The sequence below is a fragment of the Cavia porcellus genome, unplaced genomic scaffold, assembly GCF_034190915.1.
Source record: "Cavia porcellus strain 051 isolate PalLab524CR breed Dunkin Hartley unplaced genomic scaffold, mCavPor4.1 scaffold_5, whole genome shotgun sequence".
Taxonomy (NCBI): domain Eukaryota; kingdom Metazoa; phylum Chordata; class Mammalia; order Rodentia; family Caviidae; genus Cavia; species Cavia porcellus.
This window is the reverse complement of record NW_026947488.1, coordinates 93,800,011-93,813,846: the sequence shown is the minus strand read 5'-3', so window position 1 is coordinate 93,813,846 and position 13,836 is coordinate 93,800,011. Positions and strand designations below refer to the sequence as shown.

Here is a 13,836-nt window from a genome sequence, read left to right as displayed (position 1 = left end):
GCTTGTGGCAGCAGACAAGAGAAAGACAATCTGCAGACTCAGAGAGAACCAGCAACAACACCGTCCTAAAGATCAGAAACACTCGATTCTCCTTCAGGGACAGTTTCCTGTTATGGTCAGGAAGGAGCCACACTTAAAATAACTAGCACAAAGCATGCTCTGGACAGGAAAGTCAATGGCAGGAAACCACAACAAAGGATCTGGAAGCAGCCTGAGCAGGACTGGCTCTTCCTGGAGAACCAGACCCTGCGAAAGGCGGGGAAGGGGGCCACTGAGGGTATGTGGTAGGAACACCAGGAGGACAGCCCTGCCAGAGGAGCGGAGGCAAGCACGCTAGCCTGGCCTCCTCTGCACCTGACAGCACACTGAGGAGCCCTGCTAAGCCAGCGGGGTGCTTTCCCACACCCACCGCATTCCAGTTTAGTCAAGGGTGTGGTTGGCTGGGAAAACTGACATCAAATTAAATCTTTCACTCTCATGTATTCTGCACTGGGAGCTGTCCGGTAAGGCTACACTGAGGGAGTAAGGCCACACTATCCTTCTTCTTCCCCACCTGCAGATGGCTTCACAACCTATGCAGGCGGACACAGCCAGGAAGCAACACGCTCCACATGCAACTCGGGGGAGACGGCTCCAGTCCAGACCACAGACACGGTCGCAGAGTGAGGAGGATTCGTGCTTTTGCCAGCAGGCTGTGTGGGCATCAGAGGACCGGGGACTCCATCACAAGAGGTCAGGCCTGTCGTCACGGACAGCACGCCTTGGTGTTTAGCACTCACACCACCCACCAGCCCCTCTTCAGCGGGTAGCACCTGCTTTCCTGTGGATGGGGAGGTGCCGTGTGTAAAGTGCATCTGCTCACACACACAACCAAGGTGCCATGCGTGTGTAAGGTGCATGCTCACACACACAGCCAAGGTGCAGTGTTACTGGGAATCACTGGGAAGGATTTCTGAATTAAACTGGGTCAGACTAGAGATTTTACAACAGCTATAAAACAAAGGTTGTGTCTGTCTTTTTTAAAATGAGTTTTAAAAAACACCTGTAAAAGCCGTGTGTATGTGTACACGTGTGTGTATATGGATGTGTGTGTGTATATATATATTTTTTTCTTTCTTTTTTTCTGCTGCTAGGCTAAAAATGTTCTCTGTAATTCCCAGATCTATTTCTTCATCAATTATTTTCTCACCTGGGGAACATGAGAATTGAACCAGCTGTAATTCAGAATAGCCAGAACACTGTTTATAATCGTGAAGTGAAATTCCTTTCATCACGTTGATGACTAAGTGCCCACTTGATGATACTCAGAACCCCAAGATGGAAAGTGACTTGGAGGCTTGAGACTCAACCGGCCTGTCAGCTGGGAACACGGCAGGTGTTGTCAGGCATGGTGGCACACGCCTGTAATCTCAGCAGTTGAGAGGCTGAGGCAGGAGAATCACTTTGAGTTTGAGGTCAGCCTGGGCTAACTAGTGAGTTCAAGGACAGCCTCAACTATATAGTAGGACCCTGTCTCAAAATAAAGTAAAATAAAAATAAAATGGGATGAGAAGAAAATTTCAACAAAGAACCCATTGGAATATACGGATATTCCTCATTTAATGACCAACTACTTGGACTTTCAGAGGCGTGCTGTTTGAATTACAACCCACCACTTGGGTTTATAACCAACTTTATTTATTTACTTGTATAGTTCTGCACAGTATACTTTATGTATGCAATGCAATAATTTTTGCTGACTGTGCTGACTTTGCTGAGACAAAATACCCAACACCCAAAGTTAAAGGAGCAAAGGTTTGTTTTAGCTTGTGGAGATTTCAGCCTATAGTCAGCTGGCTCCAGGGTGGGTGGCACAGCAGAGGGGCAACCACTCATCATGGGCAGAACGCAGCAAGCGATCTTCTTCCTGTCTCTTGCTGCTTCCCCAGGCTTCCTACCCTTGGGCACTCAGCCTGAGCCCTAGCACTGCACCATGAATCAGTCCCAGGGTCATATCCTTGATCCCAGCACCACATGAGTTAAATCCAGCCACCTCTTGAAAAGTCCCACCTTTGCTCACATGAGGCTGTGGGGCACAGCCAGACACAGCCATGATGGTTTCATGTTCTGTTACACATTATGCACTGCATGTAGGAGTTATGCAACTAAAGGCAAAGTCATCAAGTTGGAGTTTCCTTTAAGCCTTTCTTCGTTCTGCATGTTGTAATGACGTGTATACACACTTTTTCATCTAGTAACAATTCATTTGCCAACCTCGTCACATGAACAGAACTCAGCCACTAAATGAAGAATCTCTAAAATCAATGGACATTCAAAAGTAAGAAATATAATTCTGAAATGAATTCTACAGGGTTAATAGCAGAAGACAGCAATAATATATTGGAATATGGGGCAAGGAAAATCTACAAACTGGACTAGGAAGAAAAACTGAAACTGAAATGCAAAGTGGCTACTGGAAAATGTTGCAGAGATTTAAGAATCAAATCAGGGTCGAACTAGATAAATTCTTCGCTAAAGGTAACTTTTTCATTTCTTTTCTTTCTTTTTTGCCTTTTTGAGACAAGGTCTCCTTATGCAGTTCAGTCTGGCCTTGAGCTCATTTTGTAGCCCAGGCTGGTCTTGAACTTGCACCAACCCTCTTGCTTCAGCCTCCTGAGTGCTGGGATTACAGGCGTGTGCCACCACACCCAGCCTGCTAAGGGCATTTGTCTTGGCTTAAAGACAGGAAAAAGCAGAATAAAACTTTGGTTATACATCCCTCAACCCAGAGGAGAACAATTTAGTAAAAATATGTAGAAAAATAATAGGCAGCATTATTTTTATGAAACGATTCCTGTACTTTATAGTGACCAAAATCATAACTACCCCTCTTTAACCCTGATCTCTGTAAACCTCACCCCAGCTGAGCTTCGCTACTGCCCGGTTTGCTAATTGCCAGTTCGCACAAGTACAAGGTTGGCTGCTCACAGACCAGAGCGTTGGGTTGCTCCAGAAAGTGTGCTTGATACACTAGAGATTTCTGCCTGTTTCGAAGCTTGTGGCCTGAAATTATTTTTCTTCTCGGCAGTAACTCTAAAGTCTAGCATTATTTTTAACATTAAAAATAACTCCCATGCTGTGTCACTTGGTATTTCTAAAACAACTGTTGTCTTTTATACTCCTGTTTTAAATAATTCATCTGTTAATGAGAAATTTTCAGTTACCGAGCTCCTTTTGAACTTTCTGGCATGAAACTTTAGCACACACTTTTCTGCAGAGTCGTCTCTTGGCCTGGTTGATGCCATAACTCATGTCTGGACCCCCTGTAATTACCTGCACTGACGTCTGGAAGACACCATCACTCATGGAAACGCAAGGTAGCTTAGGAAATCAGACTCAACCTGGAAACCTGTCTGTGCTTACAGCAAGAACTGCAAACAGAATCACCCTCATTATCTATTCATCTGGATGGCCTGCGTAATATTTTAACTACCCAAATCTGTTCATTTAGGGAGACATCCTATGACCTAAAGAAACAATGACAAAAACTAATAAATGTTGCCATAAAAACTTCATGCTTTATAAAATGCACAAACTGAAGATATTCTTGAATATTTGTGGTTATTGTTAAATAACATAGGAAAAATTACTAAAAATATGCTAATGGTTATACATAGAGACATCAAGCAGTCATTATCTATGGAAAGTTTCCTTTGATGTCAAACTTCTCTGAATGTATTACAAACTCTAAAAAAACCACCCAGGTCTTAAACATAATTTTCAAAATACGCTAAGTAGATAAACTCATTTTATCCTCAACCTTTCTATTATATTACAGACAAAGATTAGCTGCCCAAGGACACAGCAAGAGGGTGGGCTGGAATAAAAAGGAGAATCCAGGAGCGGATGTAAGTCTCACACTGCATCAGGGGAAAGGAACAAGCATCCTCTGTGACTCCCATTCCCACGATGACATGCTCCTAACTCAGCCAGCACAGCTGTTTGTTTAAAGACAGGGCTTCACCAAGCTGTTCAGGCTGTTTATTTAAAGGCAGGGTTTCACTATGCTGTTCAGGCTGGACTTGAACTCACAGCCTCTGAGTGCTGGGATTGCAGGCTTGTGCCACCATGCTCAGCTTGGGACAGTTTTTAAAAATGCAGATTTCTACAAACAGTAGTCAGAACATGTATTTATCTTTGTGATTCTTTTTTTTAAAGGAATAAAATGGTATGCTCCTACAAGAAGAAATAGAACGAAAAAACTCCAAAAGAACGAGAAAGAAAACGTCTCAAAAAGAAGACAGTAAGAGCCAGAGTGGTGACGCCGCCTGTGATCACAGCATCCGACAGGCAGGACGAGCGCCCGAGTCTGAAGCTAGCCTGGACTAAACAGTGAGACCCTGTCTCAGCAAAATAAAACGAAACAAAACAACAACAAAATGAGGGCAGGAAGTGCTGCTGGTAGCCGGCCAGCAGGGGCAGAAAGCTCGGTGTCTGTGGGACAGGGAATGGCTCAGCACAGCAAGCTGATTCCGGCGGAGGGTTTCCACAAAGGCTCAAGCGCTGAACACGATACCCCTGGAAGGATGGTGAGCAGTGAGGCTCAGTGCTTTCTGTGCTGCTGTGACAGATAGCACAAGGCCAGGCAATTACAATCCACAGGACCAGCTTGGCTGACGTTCAGGAGGCCGGGAAGTCAAGGATGGAAGGCCACCATCAGTGCTGCATCACAGGACGGTGGTGGTGAGGGTGGAAGGGCCGCAGAGGGAGACAGGCGGGGCACAGGGATGGGAAGGGGGCTGAGTTCAGCCTTGTACCAGGGGGCTTCTATTGTGAGAATTAGTTTGTGGAGATAATGGAACTGCTCCTCCTGATTACCCCTAACACTGAGGCACTGGGGATTAAGCTTTTAACACACAAGTTTGGGGAACTCAAACGATAGCAGGGTCTGCAGCCAGCAGTTTTAAAGTCCGTATGAGAAATAAGCTGGAGTGCAATATCCCCATCCCTACTCTGCAGACTGTAATGAGGAGCCCTCTGCAATTCAGCAAACGATGGTTTCTTCTCTAGACAAAATGAACCAGGGGGGTCCAGGCAAGGGGGCTGGGGTGAAGCAGCACCCAGAAACACAAGGATGACGGGTTCCTCTTCTTATTGACTATCATGCTACTAGGGGCATCAAACTCAGCAAGTGGAGAAAATAAGGAGGATGCTCAGACTGCACGTGACCTGCCGAGCCTGCCGTGCATAGCTTTGCAATCACCTTTGTCTCACCGCTTCCCGGACAGAGCTCTGGGAATGGCAGCACAGCCAACAGACCTCTACTAGGGAAGAACATTTAGCTGCCTCCTGCTGGAGGCAAACCGCACAGCAGCATGGGATGGGCCATGGGATGAACCCCCCCACAGCTCTGGGGCAAAAAATAAAACATTTCAGCTGGGTAGCAAATGCAATGTCCACCTTTGATTAGAGCAGTACTGGAACTCTACCATGTTCCAACTCCACAATTATTTAAGCAAAAAAAAAAAAAAAAAAATTTACATTACAGTACCCTTCACCGTATACCTGGAAAAGAAAACATGAGGAAAAAAAACTGTGACCCAAGAATCACTTCCCAAATATAAAGAACTGCTCATGACGTACTGTGACAGCTTGGACTTGTTTTCAGTCTTTAATAAGCTTTGGGAGCAACTGTTTCTATTATTACTTATTCAAGGACTTCACTGTCCAAGTCAGTAGGAAATAGAATGTGACCACATGTACGCAGGGTGCAGGCACCGCTGTCACAGACCTGGAGAAAGCCATGATGCTCCCAGAGCATGGACACTGACATCCCTCCAGGAAACAGTGTCCTCTCTGTACAGAAGAATGCCACTGGGAACCACCTTGAGCCACATGCGCGCTCATTAACTGGACACATTTCCCAGGGAGCCCCCAGCCAGGACCCAGCTCGACTGTGGTACCTGTGTCCAGCCACGTACCTTCTCCTGCAGCCACGTCAGCACGGTCCAGCTTGGCATCCTTGGACTGCCCTTCTGCCACTTTCACAGCAACGGCTCGGCAAATGGCCCCAAGCTTTCTATCCAGAGAACGAACCCCAGCTTCTCTGGTATACCTGTCATCAAAGAAGACTTTTTATTTTTGGCTAAACATCATTAAAAATAAAGTAATGCCAGGTGTGGTGGCACACATCTATAATCCCAGTGCTCAGGAGGCTGAGGCAGAAAGACTGCTGTGAGTTCAAAGCCAACCTGGGCTACAAATTGAGTTCAAGGTCAGCCTGAACTGCATAGTGAGACTGTCTCAAACAAACAAACAAATAAAAAAAAAGAAAATTCTAAATTCACTGTGCTTAAAATGTTGCTGAAACAGTCAGAGAAATAAAGCTTTTTTTCAATTAAAGCAAGATAAGAAAAACAGAATCTGAGACAGAAATATAGTTTTTATTAGAAACTGGGCAAACTCGGTATTTTCACTGTGGCTAAACAGAGGTACCCGAGGAGCACACAGGTTAGAGCAGAGACCGTGACCGTGAACCCTGACACAGCACAGCCCTGTTTGGCCGCCCAGCTTTGGACCACGTGATGGGCACCATCGGGACGAACATACAGCTTTACCTGCAAACTGTACTTGACTTGGTAGTCAGGCGTGTTCCAGACCTTAAGGAAGCAGACTGTAAAAGTCATGAGGAAGGAGGATAAGAGCTGTTACCAACTTCTCTAGAATGAAACTCATTTTAATCAAAGGGATAGAAGGATATAAAAAATGAGGCCCATATTTTACAACTGCACATAATTTCAGTCAGGTACTGTAAAAACAACAAACCCATGCAGAAAAACTGAAGTCCTGACCAGCTCAGCAAATGGCTCTGGACAAAAGCTGAATATGAACATTAAGAGGGACTGGAGTTTGACAAAACCGTAAAGACAACAACAAAACACCTTCTTATGTGTTTGGAACAATAATGGGCTACAAACACATACAGATAACACGTTACTAATAGCTGACCACCAAAACAACAACAAAATAGACACATCGATCCCTTCATGGTGCTTTAAATGAAAAGCGATGGATCCCAGTGTCACATACGGACTGGTTATGTGGGGCTGGGACGTAACTTGCAGCAGAGCGCTTCCTAGCAAGTGCAAGGGCCCAGGTTCAGTGCCTTGCCTGCAAAAACGCTGGCTGACGTTTTTCACAACGACTTGAACACAAGACAGCACATGCTAATAATTTTCAGGACATAAAACTAATGTTTTTGACAGTAAGATAAAAAACTAATTTTTCTGCCATGGTAGCTGAAGCAAACAATAGAATATATATAGCTGCAAACTCCCACATGTGAGCCTTAAGAAGCCCACATATTTAACTTTAGGAAAGAATATTTATAGGGTATAGATCTGACATTATTTATTTTCAAGTTCAGAAGGGGCATCCAAAGGAGAAAGCACAGATTCAGATGCTTTTATCAGGCAGAAGTAGGAAATTTTAAGGAAATGAACATAAAAAATACTTTTATGACAACCAGAGTCCTCACCAAGTGGTAGCTGGCAATACGTGACATAAGTAAGACTGACGTACTCAGAGAGCTTGGTAACACAGGGACTGGAACAGGGATGGGGAACCCATTCTTTCAAAGATAACAGTCAGACTGCTGGAGCATGTGTGCCATAGGTTTGCCACCTCTGTTCTGTAATGATAACAAACCCCAAAAGATGACAATCTCAACTACAGATACTCTGTCCTATGTCTGGTACTCTGTCCTATGTCTGGTAACTCATAGGTATCTAAAACTTGCCTAGAGTAGCATATATTTGTACTGCTTTTAAAAAAATTAAAATTGCTCAGAGAAATTTCCTAATGTCCATACTTTTTAAGATTTGATAAAAAATGAAACAGTTTTCCAGACAAGTGAGAGATACTAACCATGATTACTCTTCAGAATCACTCTAATTCAGATTCAGAGAAGCCATACATTTTTCTCTATCACTCCTACTTTACAGATGGGGAAGCTATCAGAAAGGCTGAGTACCTGTTAAAGTTACTTAAAGATGTAACAGGTGTTATTCAGAATCAGGATATTATTGGAAGACTTTGGCAAATAACCTAATTCATTTCTTCTGGCACTATTTACACAGTGCACAAAACAAAACAATAAAGGGAATGTCAGGTCAGATTTAGGCCCACTATTTTATGTACCAGTTGAAACAGACCTCCCAAAAGGTTGGCACAGGTGAAAAGGCAACCTCACCAGCCGAATTCTAGGAAAGGCAGATACTTCACATCTTGAAAAACATCAGAGAGTAGAAAAGGGCTGTAGGACGAGTGCCTGGCAGCCTGACAGAACTTGCTAGATGATGCAACGGGTCTGCAACACTGCCAGGAAAACTGAAAGAGGAATGAGAGAAATTCCCAACCGGGCATAGTTTCCACTCAAACACACGGCCTGTAAGTTAGAGTAAGCAAGACTTTACTCAGATCATACAAGGCTTGCTACAGGCTAACGCACTTGGCACAAACTTGGGAAGGCACCTTCCCTACAGTATTAGGGTTAACTCTTCAGATCAAAACTTTGAGGATCTTAGAATCTATTAAAAAGAAGAACCCTAAAACAGGTGTCCGAAAGTAGCAGCTACCTCTTAAGCAAATTCAACAACTCTTAAAATCCTAGGCATAAAAAGTGTTTCTATATTTTTCATGTGTTTGGCTCCTAATTTATCCCTTTTATTCCTGCATTGCAAAGCAGAAATTGTGGCTCAATGCAGGTCCTCCGCAATGAAGGTATCTGTGAAACTGCCCTGCACAGAGCACGTGCAAGCCCACAGTGGTGGCAGAGCCGCTAGACAGCTGCTGGGAAGAGGGTGGCAGACGTCGCCAGCCCACGAGCCTCCTCAGCACACTCCCAGTGATGCAGCCTCAGCTCGGACCCACCTGGAGATGATGGTCAGAGTAGTGACTTGGGGGATCTGGATCTGCTGGGGGGTCAGCCCATGTTGTTCCAGCTGCTTTGGGATCAAGTGTCTGTGGGCGATCTCCAGCTTCTCCTCCTGGGAATACCCTGGAAAGGAAGGCACTTGGTCTGGGATCATGTGACTCTCACAGGGCTGTGCCTCACTTATGAATCAAATGCAGATACAGTTTAAGTGTTACTTCAACTGACAGGACAGTCAGCACAAGGAAATATAAATCAATATTATGAAAATTACAAATTTTTCACAAAAGCTGCTGATGAAGTGCTGTATCTCTCAAAAAGAAAAAAATTTCGATCAAACCTTAAAGACAACTAGCTCATCTTGAAATACTCTGAAAATTTAAATAGGAGAACAAATATATCCTCTTTCTTTAGTATTGATAAATACTTACACACACACACACACACACACAGGACTTCAACTAAATAAACAGCAGGTATCACAGGAAGGGCTCCAAAGGAGCTATTTTAAGAGCCACAGTCATAAATTTTAGCAGCGATACAAAAAACTAAGGTAGCACTATAAAATTTTTTACCCCTACAAGTTGGAAAAAATATATGATACTCAAGAAAGAGAATATGTTCTTATTTTAGCATGCCTAGTAAAATAAGTCTATATTCATTGAGCATTCTAAATAAGAACATAAAATCATTCCACACAAAACATCATCCCATTTACATTAATTTACCCTGTTTAACAAGCAAATTAAATGTAACCTACTACAGCATCTTTTGAATGGAGTGAGGGGCTAAAAATCACCAGGAAAGCTAGCAGCCAGGACAGCCCCATCCGGGTGGCAGAAGGTGGTGATGCTCATCACCCCTGCAGTGGTGCCCTGCAAGTGCCACCTCATGCTGGTACACCTCACGGTTCCCTGCCTCCCTCAGATTGGAGTTTCCAGCAGTCTCCTCGCTATTCACTCGTAAACACACTCAAGCAACTTAAGGCTGCTGCATTTAAAATTAAGTACAGGAATCTGCATGGCTTTAAGAAATGCAACCCTTATGCACTCAATAGTAACAAATACTTCAGATTAATAAAAAAAAAACATGAAGATTACCTTCAGAATCTAAATATATTTAGATTCTCCCGTTTCCATTTTAACAAGTACTTGTTGACGCTTGATTTGTTTCAGGGCAAAATGATTCTAAGCAATTAAAAATAAGGTGAAAAGGCTAAAGAGACTTTATTTTATACACTCCAGTGAAGGAAAAAGACATGCTAAAGAAATGTGACTGACAACTAAAAAGAAGAAGTTAAAAGCCCTGTTAATACTTTCAGACAAAATCGAGGAGAAAGTTGAGTTACTCTCTAGGAATCACTTAGCAGGATAAATGATCATACTAATGTTCCTATAGAAGATAAAAACTCCAAAATCTGATAGAGAAGAAGTTATATTTGGTTTTTAGACATTTACTTTGTAGAAATAAAGTATTTTTTATCTGGAACTTTAGAAGCCAATTCAAAGAAGAATGTCTTATTTTCCATACAAAATGATCATTCTTTAATGTTTAATTAAATCTGACACATTGTCAAGATTTATTCTTGATGCCTTATGGGACTATACATACTCTCATAGTACACACGAACAAACAAGCTTTGCTGCCCCCAAATTTGATTCTGTATAGATTCTGGTTTATACACCTTCCTCAGAACCTCTGAAGATTATACAGTGGCAAATTCCCTTCTTTACTCAAAACCCCAGCATTGACAGTGTGAAAGGGCGTGCTCGGAAGGCATCGTACACTCACAACTGTGACTGTGTGAACTGATACCTGGAACTGGTATGATCTCCATTCTGTCCAGCAAGGCAGGTGGAATAGTAGCTGTGGTGTTGGCAGTAGCTATAAAAAGGACTTGGGAAAGGTCAAAGGCCACATTCAGATAATGATCTGTAAAGTTATGGTTTTGTTCAGGATCCAACACCTAGGAGAGAATAAACATTTAAACATGGTTGTAGTTGCAATAAAAGCCACAAAAATTAAAACATACATGATATATTAGCGAGGATGAGATTTCTGCTAAAAATTGTTTGTTAAAGAAATAAACATAAAATTAGAACGTCATTCTTTCCATTTCCCACATTCTAGGTACTTTTAAAAAAATATAACATGTTCAGTGTAAAAATTTCTGAAAACATTTAATAGCACAAAGAAACAAAAGTGACACTCTCCAGCTGTGTTCTAAAATCTATTTATGAATGGCTCATGGCAGGATCATTACAAGCGAGCAGTCCTGCGGGACCAGTTCTCCCTCTGTAGCATGCCACATCCTAACTGCTACGGGAATATAAAGGAAGCGGGAGGCTTTATGTTGGGGATGAGGATGTTTTGGAAATTCATAGGTAACTGATAAAATGATCAGTAATATTCTTTCTGAAACATTATCACAAAGTTGCATAGCTAGGAAAATTTACTACATTCTTTTATAGCACAGCTAAAATTCAGGGTTTTCAAAATGCCTTAAAGTAAAACCTTTCTACTTATAATATACAAACATAAACAGATCTTAAAAACATCTTGTATATTAGATAACTGGCAATTAGATTCCTACAAGGAGTGATTTTTTTTACTCTATCTTCTTCAGATTGCTGTGTACACATTCCAAGTTACAGGCACTCACTGTGAAGGGCCCACACAGGGACTTAACATGGGCCAACAGGTGCCCTCAGTGTCTCTAAGCTGTAGACATGCTTCCCTTTCACTCGTACCAGAATATTCTAAAGAGGACACATATCCACATGACTAAAATACATACTTAATTCACTACAAAACCAGGTTTTCCTTGCTTATAATTTCTTTTAAAGTTATACTTATTTTTAAAATTATCTACCAGTTAGCCCTAATTCTAGGACCTTTATTTTTGTTTTTTGAGACAAGGTCTCATCAAGTAATTCAGACCGGCCTCAAACTTCTGGTGATCCTCCTGCCTCAGCCTCCTAAGAGCTGAGATTACAGGTATGTATCACCATTCCTGACCCTTTACTTATGGTCTTGAATTTTATTAATATTGATTATGTTGGAAACTCGGTGTTTTTCACATCTTATTCCTCAAAAGGCCTAATTTCACATTTCACAAGACTTAATAATATTTAATGTTATAAAAAAAAGTACGCAAAGTTATCATGGAAAACTATGTTTAGTACAGAACTGATTAAGAATAATCTTCCAAACAAGTAATCTTATTTCAGACAGCTAAATTAGTAGAAATATTAGAGACAGTCAGACGGGCTCTCAAGGGAATCAGTACAAAAGATAAAACTATGGCTGGAGGTACATCTGTTGAAGGCCAGGCCTCAAAATAAATACAGAATGACTAGGCCTACATACCTTCCCAAAGAAAAGCAATACATGTAAGATTATGCTATAATTGGCCTCATCTGGTCTAGATAAAGTCTAGATAGACATCGTCAGGGAGACCAGGACCTCCTGCTCCACCCCTTCCTAAAAAGGTCTGTGTTCTTTCTGAGCGCCCTTGCTACCTGACCTGCTTCTCCACTGGATCAGTATTACCTGAGCAGCTGTGCTTGTAATCTTAGTGGTCGATCACTGACACACACTGTGTCCACCTTGTGCTCTATAAAGCTGCATCTGTGAAGTGGGGTCTGCAGCAAACTACTTTGGGGTCCTTGTCTGTCTCTCAGGAGCTCTCTCTCTCAGTAAGTTTTTTTCTACTCATGATCTCTATTGTTACTTAGAATTCATTCCTCAATTTTGGGGAACATGGACTTGATATATCTGACATCTAGCAGGTTGGGAGTTACATTTTTCCCATTTGGAGGTTCCACTGAGGTAGCTGGAAGGAGTAAGAATTTGCTTTTGCTCCATGGACTCAAGATTGCAGCTTGTTTAGGAAATCAGAAATTGGCATCCTTGTTTGTCAATTGCTTATGCCTTGAATTTTAATGCCTTATCTTTTTTTGCATTGTTCTTTGTTAAAATGTTAGAACTAGAATTGTACTGTAAGAGAGAGGGAAAATAGAATTATCTTAGGCTCAGACTTTCTTTGCATTAAGAGATAATCCTTACTTGTGTTCAAAATGTAAATGTGAGCCAGAGAAACCAGGCACCTTTGGCTCTTCAGGCACAATTAGGTGCATCTCCTATTAATGAGCTTGGGGTTCCCCTCCTTTGCCCTCTACAGTGAGACTTTCAAGACAACCTTAACTGAAGTCTCTACTGAGGTATATCCATCCCTGTTTGATTTTGTTCAGCCCTTCTGGCTTCTTAGTTTACAAGAGGCATTGATAAAACATACATCCCTGGCTCCTGATTTGGTAGAAGGACAGATTATTATTTTTTAAGTTTTATTTTAAAGAGGATAAAGTAGAATCAAAGTTTTATTTTAAAGAGGATAAAGAGTTTTATTTTAAAGAGGATAAAGTATAATACAACCAATCAAAACAAACTAGTGTAAGAGATACAGGACTTCAAAACATTATAAAATCAACAATAGTTACCATAACGCTTTTTGATGTCTTCAAAATAGCTGGAGATAGCTTCGGACATAGTAAAAATCAAACAGAACAGAAACGATAAAAACAAAATGCAATAAAGAACTTCAAAACAAGCCAACGATGCCAAATTGTTACCATAATGTATCTTGCTATCTCTGAAATAGCTGCTCCTGCCATCAGATTTGAGATAAACAAAACAAAAAGAGAATAAAACTTAACCCAACCAGACAATGGAAATGACACAGGACTTCAAAACACCACCATAGGGAATCAACAATGGCTGCAACCCTCAGAAGGAGATTCCCCCCTAGATGCCACACTGCATACCACTATTCTCTGAACCTGTGATCAGACCACTGGCCCTAGACCAACAGTGTTAGTGAAATACCAAAGCAACACAGGCATCCAATTGCATTTCACTCCATAGCT

At 41.9% G+C, this 13,836-nt stretch overlaps 1 protein-coding gene across 1 annotated transcript in view; it reads right to left on the bottom strand.

Annotated features, from left to right (window-relative positions):
- Lonp2 (lon peptidase 2, peroxisomal) overlaps nt 1-13,836 on the bottom strand; it is a 94,220-nt gene that overhangs the window by 25,069 nt on the left and 55,315 nt on the right. Inside the window, exons 9-11 of the mRNA XM_003469431.5 lie at nt 10,727-10,877; nt 8,911-9,037; nt 5,961-6,094 (exon numbers count right to left, since the gene is read on the bottom strand). Of these exons, the coding sequence (XP_003469479.1) occupies nt 5,961-6,094; nt 8,911-9,037; nt 10,727-10,877 (412 nt within the window). The remainder of the gene's footprint in view (nt 1-5,960; nt 6,095-8,910; nt 9,038-10,726; nt 10,878-13,836) is intronic.